At 38.2% G+C, this 11,215-nt stretch overlaps 1 protein-coding gene across 1 annotated transcript; it reads left to right on the top strand.

Annotated features, from left to right (window-relative positions):
- The first annotated feature begins 398 nt into the window (after positions 1-398).
- Positions 399-11,058, top strand: LOC133742139 (AP-4 complex subunit epsilon). The gene is made up of 10 exons (XM_062169820.1): positions 399-1,410; positions 1,496-1,711; positions 1,813-1,923; positions 2,002-2,199; positions 2,301-2,432; positions 3,821-3,877; positions 3,980-4,096; positions 6,011-6,088; positions 6,900-7,043; positions 9,322-11,058. Exons 1-10 carry the CDS (start codon positions 622-624, stop codon positions 10,396-10,398), a joined length of 2,919 nt encoding a protein of 972 aa, XP_062025804.1. The 5' UTR covers positions 399-621; the 3' UTR covers positions 10,399-11,058.
- Positions 11,059-11,215: the final 157 nt, after the last annotated feature.

Here is an 11,215-nt window from a genome sequence, read left to right as displayed (position 1 = left end):
TAAAATGGGACACTCGGTGGTTGAAATCAGACGTGGACTCGATGTCTCCCTCTTAATGCCCTTAATGCTTGATTTTACTCGGTGTAGGTTGCTCAATATGTTTCTCTTTGTAATTTTCTTGCTCGACCCTTTACTCTAGATGCGTTTGTGCATCTTGCTATGTTTTATTGTTTTTTCTTCATTATAGATGCGATTGTGTATCTTGTTATGTTTTATTATTTTTCTTTCGATGCGTTTGCATCGCTCCATGTACTCCTCAGTTTCAATTAATATAGTTTGTCGTCTTTCCCTTAAAAAAAAAATGTTTAATAATTTTTTTATTTGAAAAATTTAACCATTTTGGAAAGGTAGAGTGAAAAGAATTTTGATCATGGCATTAAGCAAAGGAAAAATTGACAGCGCCGTTGTAAAAATCAATAAACGGTGAAGCCGTCTCTCTGCTTCTCCGACACCCGGAAGCTCTATAGCCACGCCCACTGTGTCCTCCCCTCTTATCACTTATTCACGCCACACACTCTCTCTCTCTCTCATATTTCAGATCTGCCCTGAGGGAGACCCCAAACCCCCTTCTTCCCTCTTCTCTCTTCACAATCCACACTCCTTGATGCCCCAACTTCCCTAATGGAGCAGCTCAAGACCATCGGCCGGGAGCTCGCCATGGGCTCCCAAGGCGGCTTCGGCCAATCCAAGGAGTTCCTCGACCTCGTCAAGTCCATCGGCGAAGCTCGATCCAAGGCCGAAGAGGAGCGCATCGTCCTCCACGAGATCGAAACCCTAAAACGACGCCTCTCCGAGCCCGACATCCCCAAGCGCAAGATGAAGGAGTACATCATCCGCCTCGTCTACGTCGAAATGCTCGGCCACGACGCGTCGTTCGCTTACATCCACGCCGTGAAGATGACGCACGACGACAATCTCGTCCTCAAGCGCACCGGCTACCTCGCCGTCTCGCTCTTCCTCAACGACGATCACGACCTCATCATCCTCATCGTCAACACCATCCAGAAGGACCTGAAGTCTGACAATTACCTCGTCGTTTGCACCGCCCTCAATGCCGTCTGCAAGCTCATCAACGACGAGACCGTGCCCGCCGTTCTGCCCCAGGTCGTGGAGCTCCTAGGGCACCAGAAGGAGGCGGTGAGGAAGAAGGCGATCATGGCTCTTCATCGGTTTTATCAGAAGTCGCCGTCGTCGGTTTCGCATCTGGTATCCAATTTCCGGAAGCGGCTCTGTGATAACGATCCTGGAGTCATGGGAGCCACGCTGTGCCCGTTGTTCGATCTCATTACCATCGATGTGAATACGTATAAGGATTTGGTGGTTAGCTTTGTGAGCATTCTGAAGCAAGTTGCAGAGCGTAGGTTGCCGAAGACCTATGACTACCATCAGCTTCCAGCGCCCTTTATTCAGGTTTACTTTCGAGCCGAGCTTACTGTTTGAATGTAGTGAAATAAGGAGCTTTGTTGTGATGTGGTTGTTGAATTTGAGAATGCAGATTAGGTTGTTGAAGATTTTGGCATTGTTGGGGAGCGGGGATAAGCAATCGAGTGAGAAGATGTATATGGTAGTCGGCGACATATTTAAGAAGTGCGATTCCACGAGTAATATAGGAAATGCAGTTCTTTATGAGTGTATTTGTTGCGTTTCTGCAATACATCCTAATCCGAAGTTGTTAGAACAGGCTGCTCAAGTCATCTCAAGATTTTTGAAGGTTTGGATTTTCAAATTTTCAGTGATTTGTGCAAGATATTAGAGTTTAGGCTGTCAGAGGTTCAAAAACCAATTATTCCTTTTTATGTGTATGGTGGACAGAGTGACAGTCATAATTTGAAATATATGGGCATTGATGCTCTTGGTCGACTGATAAAGATCAGTCCGGAGATAGCTGAGCAACACCAGTTGGCTGTCATTGATTGCTTAGAGGTGAGACAGTTCTGTCTGGTTATGTTTTCTAACCAAGCTTGTATCGTTTAATGTAAATGAAGTTTGTGCTTGGTGCAGGACCCGGATGATACTTTGAAGCGAAAAACATTTGAACTGTTATACAAGATGACAAAGTCCTCCAATGTGGAGGTGATTGTTGACCGTATGATTGATTACATGATAAGCCTTAATGATAACCATTACAAAACATATATAGCATCTCGATGTGTGGAGCTTGCTGAGCAATTTGCTCCAAGCAATCAATGGTTTATCCAGGTAACACATGCTGCCTTTTGAATTTCACTTCTATTCTGGAAGAGTTTTGTTATTGCTTAATGAACTGCTAATGTCTTTCACCTCTGATATTTTGTCTTCAGACCATGAATAAAGTCTTCGAACATGCGGGAGATTTGGTGAATGTTAAGGTGGCACATAACTTGATGAAATTGATCGCCGAGGGATTTGGAGAGGATGATGATACTGCAGATAGTCAGTTGAGATCATCTGCGGTATGTGATTTTCACTTTTCAGCATATCTTGACACTGCTTTACTCAGTATCATTGACACAATGCTATTTGACTTATTGTGTGCATGAAGAATGTTTCCGTTATATATCAGAATCCCACCTAAGCATTGATGTGATTTCTTAGGTTTCAATCCAACTTAAAAATCAATCAATATGTCCTTTAGATTTAGATTTGTAGTTCCATCCATTAACTTTGATCACCAACTCTCTTAAAAAAGAAACTCTGACACTTTTAAGGATGACCAAACATGTCATGTCATGTCGGGATGAGGTAACATGAAAAAAAGTTGACACTAACTAACACGTGCCACGTGTGACAATATTTATGAAATTACTGTCAAGCTTTCCTGTCTTCTCTTCATCTTTCCCATTTATCCTACACTCCCACCTCCTCCTAATGCCTTTGCGAATTGCATGATCATTTCGTTGTCTGCCATCTCGCCTTCACACTGTTCAAGCTAATCGAACCTTGGTCTTAACAAAGATATGTTCATTGTGTTATGCGCAAGTTGATATACATTTAATGCAATTACTAGAGTATGGAGGAAATTATCCAATATGTAGTCATTTTCTATTTCCTTCCTGAAGTTGCTTAAGCTGTTTCTTTGATATATTTTTAGTAAAGAGCACTGCTCTTTATAGAAAGGAGTTTCTGGTTTTTTTCTTCCAGAAAGTCTATAGCTGTTGTATACAAGATAAAGACTATTGTTCTCGATTAGTATAATGTAGACATTAAGTTCTTCTGGGTACAAGTAGAAGTATCTTAGCTTGTTTGATCCTGATGTGGAGTGTACCAGCTCATGTGAATTGTATCCGTTGTACTTGTTATTGATTTACTGATGATGCTGCTTAATTCAGAATAGCATAATATAATTTTAAGAAACCAACCGTGGAAAATCTGATTTGTCTTTGACGACGCGTATCAGCCTTTTCTCTATTTGTCATGACGCAGAGCTTCTTATATTTTTGCTCTATCTTTTTTCTTTGGATTTCGGTGAAGCGAGCTGGGTTGCCGAGAGAAATCCTCTTCCCTTTAGTTTATGCAAATAGATTGGTAAATGACCATATTGTGTGAGAACTCCGGGGTATATTTGCCTTAAAATTTAGTCTACATCCTTCTTTGGTATATAATCATTATCTACTGTGGCCATGTTCACTGATTATAATGAAAATGGGTTGGGAATTTCATATATCTGAATTCCATTTGAAGTCCCTGTAAATTTTGCTGAGAAGAGTTAATTCTGTAATTACTTCAGTCTCTTTTGGCTGCTACTATATAACTTGAAGATTGGAATATTTATAAAATTGATGCATTAGTTTCTTCTTCCCTTTTTTTTTTTTGGTATTGCAATAAAGATTTTTCTGTGCAGGTGGAGTCATATTTGCGCATCATTGGAGAGCCAAAGCTTCCGTCTGTATTTCTTCAGGTACAGTGCCCTCTCAATTCTCTTCATCCTATTTGTGCTTTTATGTAGAAGTTTTTAAAAGAATATTCCTGTTGATATCTTAATGTTTAGTTGTGATTACAGGTCATTTGTTGGGTTTTGGGGGAATATGGAACTGCTGATGGAAAGTATTCTGCTTCATATATCACTGGGAAGTTATGTGATGTGGCAGAGGCATATTCAAATGATGAAACTGTCAAGGTATCACTCAAACCAAGTATTTTTGTAGCTAGAGTTTCTATCATTTTTTATTTGTAATTTTTAAGAGATTGAGCTGATGGGATTGCCATGCTTCAGGATTAGGTGGTCAGTCTGTAAATGTATATAGAGAAATACATGATCTTTTTTTAATACTTATGGTAATGCCCGTGTTCTGTTTCCATTTCATCACCATATATAATTGCAGCAGAATAGTTATACATGGTGGAAGCTATTAACATTTACAGATTTGATTCGATTGGATTTTAGTTTTGTCTATTCTCTCCATATATATGATTCATTTGTGAACATTTCTCAGTAGCTTTTCATATCAGGTCTGGGGGTATTAGATTTTTTTATTCTCCTACCTTCTGGTAATAGTTGCCAAATCCTAATAGTTCAATGACAAAAAAATTTATATTTGTTGGTTTCGTTGCTGTTTCCTGTTTTTTTGAGCTTTTGTTTCCAAGTTGGTAACTGGAAAACAGTTGTGTTGTTTGTTTGATCCTGGTAGCAAAATATGGATCTCAGGTATACTGTTGGACGTTTAAATGTGCCATATAGGGATGTGGGTCCCCACATGACCATATCAAAGCTCATAAGTTCAATTCTCAACCTAATTTATTTTAATCTAAGAGTAGCGTGTCCATGAATTGCAACTATACGCTCAATGTGGTAGGCATTTTGATTCTCTAGCATGTTCATGAAGGGCCTCTATACTATCAGTGTGGTAGGCATTTTGGTTCTCTGATAATAGCATCAGAGCTTCATGGGTTCAATTGCCTCTTCTGTTCTCCTTGTTGTTAATGACAGTAGTTTTCTGACAAAGAGGGCACCATTCTTGACATTTGAGCAATTACAATGCATCTCCATGATGCACAGACAACTCCCAAGTGGAGTGTCAGTTGCATCTGACAAGCATTTGGATATGGATGCACTAAATGCCACCTCAAAACCCACTCAGAAGTTGCCCCCTTTAATACCTTTGGACTTTCCTCATAGACTTCATATTCATGTGGGTCTTTGTGCCGTTTTTCTTAAATTTGTAATGTAAAAAAGCTCAGGAGTATAAGTTGTATAAAAAGGGAATCTCTTTTTAAATAACTGGGTTAAAAAGGTAACTTTTGAAAATCTGTCTTCTTTGATAGGACTAAGCAGGGTCTCCTGTGATTTTAGAATTTTTCGGGCATTCTAAATCTTATTTTCCATTGGATTAATAAATGATAACTAAAAAAGTACAATAAAAAACAACTAAAAGAATTTTATCTAGTTTCTGTATTGAATGAGACCATTTCTTGGGTCTGGATTTGGGTTCAGGGTGGTATTTGATAAGGGAGCTCCAATATTGCTGGTGCTGCTTTCTATTTACCCATGTCTTGCAACTTGGGCACGATCCTGGTGCTTCCTCTCGTTGACGGGTGGAGCTGCTTGTTCTATAAGCTGCATGCTTGTTAGGATCCTTGCACATCATTGTCCTAGTATCACATTCACCCTTTTGACTGGTGAGCTGAGACTTCTTTGGAGGCTATGGTCCAACTCATTTTGGGTTTAGGCTATTTAAGGGGCTCTTTTTTTTTTTCATTTTTTTTTTTCATTTTGTTCTTTTCACTTTGAACAATTGGGCTAAGTATGTTGCTAAGGAGGAGTTTATTGGTCATGTTTGTCCTAGCTAGAGCCTACAACGGTGTTATTTGAGATTTTTACTAGATAGGGGCACTGCTGTATGTAGTCTCTGAGTCGATAGAATTGAATTGCGAGTACCTTTGCATTCTTTTTCTCAAAATAAGTGTCTGAACATTATTCAAATTTTATGTGTATTAATATCTGATTATCTAGTAAAAAAGATACCTTCTGTATTTTTGTCTATATATATATATTTATACTTAACCCTAATTCCTACGAGTGTTTGTTTTACAGGCTTATGCTGTTACAGCAATCATGAAAATATATGCATTTGAAATATCAGCTGGAAGAAAAGTGGATATGCTACCTGAGGTGAATTTTATAAACATTCGCATAAGTTCACTTTTAGATTAATATTGTTTTAACTCCAGTACATACCCTCTCCGAGTATATGTAAAGAACGATAATTTTGACTTTAGATTCCTTACTAATATGTTGGTAGTTATTGTGATTAACCACCATGGAAGTGGGTGAGGGTAGATCTGCCATGGGGTCTTGATGAGGTAAGTGTGTAAGAGGAGAGAGAAGGTGCAAGGAAGGGGGGTGAAGTGGGTAAACCTTTTATTTTATTCTTTTTCATTCTAATTTTCATTGTCAATTCCTTTTATTGTTTTAAGATTATTGAAAGGATGATTATACCCTTGACAATTGGTGTGGCATACATAGGACCATTTTAATATTTAACAGAATTAAGGGAAAGGATAAGTGCTTCCGCTCTAGAAACTAGATGTACGATTCGTACTAACTCATATACATACATGAGCGGATGATTATACCCTTGACATTTTGACGTTTTATTAAGATCTCCTAAGGTGTGAGGGCTACCTTCATTTAGTTATCTAACTCATATATATATATATATATATATATATATATATATATAATTTTTTTTTTTTTTGCAATTTTGAATGGTTTGTTTTCAGTAATCCGTTTACAACATTTATATAATCTGGTGTTGACTTTTTGTCATTCTCTTACTCTCTAAAAGGTTTTTTTTTTTCCTGCATGGGATCATATTCATATGTTATAAAATGATCGCACATGTATTTTAACTAGAATTTTGTTCTTATTTTGTTTTGACTCATAGAAATATGTGATTAACTAGACCCTTGTTTCTTTATAGTGTCAATCTTTGGTGGAGGAATTATCAGCTTCTCACTCAACAGATCTCCAGCAGCGTGCATATGAATTGCAAGCTGTCATTGGCATAGATGCTCATGCCATTGAGAGTATTATGCCATCAGATGCAAGTTGTGAAGACATTGAGGTAATATTACACAATCTACTTGTACTATTCTTTTATTTCTTTCTGATGCCATCATGACATGCATGTGTCTCATAGATCCGATATGTTGAATGCAGCATTACTCATTATTTCACATATTAATAAAACAGAGACATTATCACAACAACATAATCAATTGTGTTCCGCTTCAAGAGACATAATTTTATTTTGTCATATGATTTTATATTCACCGACCTCATTTGACGTCGTCAATAATAATTTTTTTTTAATACAAACTATTAATAAGAGACGTACAATAAAGTCATTGTATTTTAAAGTTTGATAAATGTAGTTATTAGAATAAATTAATACTTCGACAATTACAAGGGCACAAGGGTCATTAGCCATACTATTATCTAGCAATCCTTTCAGCATGACTATAATAATAGCTAGGCAAATCATTATATGACCAATGCAATCCGAAAGGGAAATGCTTGTAGTTTTGACTCGAAAAAGGCTTGACAGAGACTTTAGGCTTAGCAATCATGTATTGTTTGGTTAATCACATCATTGAGCTTTCATGATATTTTAGTTTTAGAAGTTTTTATGTTGAAAATATTCTGCAACTGCTTTTTTGTGAATATCATGGGGTCATCCCAAATGGTGTAGGAAGGTTGGGATATGGGTTAGTGTTAGGATATGTCAGGGTTTTTGATCCCCTCCAATGCATCAAAACAAAAAACTACTTTGCTGGAGAGAAACTGACCATTTCTTAAAAATAGTAGTAGGGTGAAAAATTATGGATGCATACTATGGAGATATACAAGTTTTTACAGAATCAGTAAATGATTGCTTACCCGTATTTTACCATTGTTTTAATATAGTATTTTACATTTCTCTACTGTCAAGTTTGAGCCTATATATCTTTATAAAAGGTCTCTTTTCACGCTTTGCCTGACACGATGTATGTGCTGTTGAAGCTAATCCACCAAGGGAAGATAAATATGCAGTATTCGATCTAAAGCAAGTTGTAAAAAGGGTTAGATATATGGTCCCTTGTGAACAGCTCATTGAGAAAAGAAAAAGGAAGAACAAAAGAGATCCTGTTTTCAACTTGGGTTAGGAACTTAGGACATAGCCGGCTATGAAGATTACAATTCACTGGTCTCCGTTTTAGTAGCTTAATTAATCATTATATTCTACAGGAGCGAATATTGCTGAGGTCTATTATTCATCTACTTGTTAGTAAATCTCATGGTACAGGTTCACTGCAGATTAGCAAAGATGAATACTGACATTATTTTCAATATTTGAAGTGCTTATAAGTCATCGGAAAAGTGTTGGCTAGAGAAAACCGCTTTTTGTATTGCCCATATGCATCTTTATAACCCTTCTTATCCTTTGTCAGCATGACCATATGCATCTTAATAATCCTTCTTATCCTTTGTCTTGGGATTTTGGTTTTCGGAGAACTTTAAATGACCATGAAGTGTTGGGGACTGACTTATCGGCATTTTAAAAAGCTTTAGGCTGGTTCAATAAAGGCTGGATAGAGGGTATGGACCCCGGGGTTCTTTTTTCCTGTAAAACCTATTCAAAGCTGTAACTGGATTGATTCTTCTATTTCTGGTCCTGGTCATTTTGCAATTCAGAAGGCTATTAGCCTAACAGTGACATGGTTCAGAGGATATGGTCCACACTGGTGTGTGATTTGTTAACAGCTAAAATTTTGAGTCCTGTGCTGCTTCAGGTCCCTTTGCTTTGTTCTTGTGGCATAAATTGTTTAGAGAGACAAATTTGACCCGAGTTTCGGGTTCATGTAATGCCCTATCGTGTGACGGATAGAAAAAAATAAAATTGAATTGACGAAGAGGAGCATGATCTTAGGGAAATGTGCTATATTAGCAGTTTGTGGGTGGTGTGGGTGGAATGGAATAAAAGGATATTTGAGGAAGCTAGGTGTGACTTGTCAGGAAGTGTCTTCCAGGAATAGGGTTCAATTTTGGGCATCTCTTTGGCGTCAATTTCTTCAGAGTTTAGAGTTTGCTCATTTCAACATTCTTTATGACAAGGAACCTGCGACTTAGTTTTTGGTTTATCTGTTTTACTGTTGATTGTTATTGCCTTAGTTGTAGATCAGTTTCTTTAGTAGTCCAGGTGATCCCTTGTCATTTGTTTTTCAAATTCTGACTTGGGGACTGATTGCCTGCCCTGATTTTTACAAGCGAGTTTGCTTCTCATAAGAAAAAAAAAAAAAAAAAACATATGCGATTCTATTTTTCACATCCTTCAGATCAGCTAATTCTTTTTTCTTTTGCAGATCGATAAAAACCTTTCATTCCTCAATGGTTATGTCCAACAGGCAATAGAAAAAGGTGCTCAGCCATATATTTCTGAGAATGAGCGCTCTGGAATGTCAAGTATTAACAATTTCAGAAGCCAAGATCAGCATGAAGCTTTAAGTCACAGTCTTCGGTTCGAGGCCTATGAGCTTCCAAAGCCACTGGTGCCATCAAGAGTTCCTCCAGCTGCAGTTGCATCCTCAACTGAACTTGTTCCAGTGCCTGAACCATCTTATGCTAGGGAGACACACCAGTCTGCATCATTGCCATCTGTGTCAGATGCAGGATCGTTAGAACTTAAATTACGACTTGACGGTGTTCAAAAGAAATGGGGTAGGCCTACATACTCATCTTCTGCATCTTCGACCTCAACTTCTCCCCACAAAACGACAAACGGGATCACGCAGGTAGATGGTGTGAGTACTTCAAATTCAAAAGCACGTGATACTTATGACTTGAGGAAGCCATCAGTTGAAATTTCTCCAGAAAAGCAGAAGTTGGCCAGTTCACTTTTTGGCGGTTCATCAAGAACCGGGAAGAGGCCATCTTCGGGCAACCATAAAGTGTCCAAGGCCGCCGAGAAGTTGCAGGTATCGAAGGCAGCAGGTGCACACACTGACGCTGCAGTGGAGAAAACAAATCATGAACCTACTCCAGACTTGCTTGACTTCAGTGATTCAACTGTTACTAGTACTGCTCCGTCTATAGATCCTTTCCAGCAGTTGGAAGGGCTTCTTGATCAAACCGAAGCTACATCAACTGTGAATAATGGTCCAGCAGGTGCTTCAAAAACACCTGAAATTATGGGATTATATGCTGATACTCCTGTCAGTGGGCTCACTAGCAGTGTTGGGGACCCTGTGTTGACCAATAGGGATGACTTTAATCTTGCATCTGAGTTATCAAATGCTACAAGGACTTCTCAAGTTGGGGTATCACAATCGAATAAGGGTCCTAACCCTAAAGATTCATTGGAAAAGGATGCACTTGTAAGGCAGATGGGCGTTACCCCCACAAGTCAGAACCCCAACTTGTTTAGAGATTTGCTTGGCTAGAACTGTTTGTTTGGCAGATATAAAATCAAAATGTTCGAGATTATTCAGTTTGTCATGCATGGTCTTTCGGAGTGGCTGGTTATATGATATGAAAAGTAACTCATTTTCATGAGTTTCAGAGCCACACGCAGTTGTAGAGACACCCATATGGAGTGATTGAACTCCCTCAGTGGTGGTAAAAATCAGTACAGGCTTGTATTTGTTGAACCATATGGCTTTTATTGGAATATGTTGCAAGTTGGTGATGCATTTGGAAGTTGTTTTGGGTTATAAGTGAAATCCAGAGCTTTTTGTTTGCGGCGAGGGTTATAAGTGAATCCAGAGCTTTTTCTTTGCGGCGATACGGAGGTTTTGGAGCACTCTAAAAAGATGGGTCATACTGGACTCCATTTACACTACTATGCACTGTGTTGTCTTGTTATAAAAATGCCGTACTAAAAGATTTCCATTTCTTTAGGAGACTTGTGCCTCTTTCTTATTACTTTTTGGTTCCTCTATTCACACCGTAAGTTTTGTAGTTGTCATTTCGACTGTGTAGCTCATTTTTATTTTTTTATTTTTTATTTTTTATCTTTTGGATGTTAATACATATTCCATATATGTATGTTTAGCCAATCATTGATGTGACAATAATAATGAGCTTTGGTGATCTGGTCAACAGTACTTGAGACTCACAATTTCATGTATTGGAACTCTTATACTTTTCGTTATGTTTCGACCAGACTGTTTTCACCTTGGATCCTGGTCTAAATTTTCTCACCTTAGACTCTTGGGAAGAAAACTTAGGGACTCCGGAAAAAAACATCGAACACATCTC

The sequence above is a fragment of the Rosa rugosa genome, chromosome 4 (assembly GCF_958449725.1).
Source record: "Rosa rugosa chromosome 4, drRosRugo1.1, whole genome shotgun sequence".
Taxonomy (NCBI): Eukaryota; Viridiplantae; Streptophyta; class Magnoliopsida; order Rosales; family Rosaceae; genus Rosa; species Rosa rugosa.
Note: the sequence above shows the minus strand (reverse complement) of the source record. Positions and strands in the feature narration are given on the sequence as shown.

Bases quoted from the DNA above. Each gene is read 5' to 3' on its own strand.
- LOC133742139 (XM_062169820.1), top strand. From the start codon at position 622: ATGGAGCAGCTCAAGACCATCGGCCGGGAGCTCGCCATGGGCTCCCAA. The intron at 6,089-6,899 runs GTGAATTTTATA...GTTTCTTTATAG, and splicing joins AAGTGGATATGCTACCTGAG to TGTCAATCTTTGGTGGAGGA. The intron at 7,044-9,321 runs GTAATATTACAC...TTTCTTTTGCAG, and splicing joins CAAGTTGTGAAGACATTGAG to ATCGATAAAAACCTTTCATT.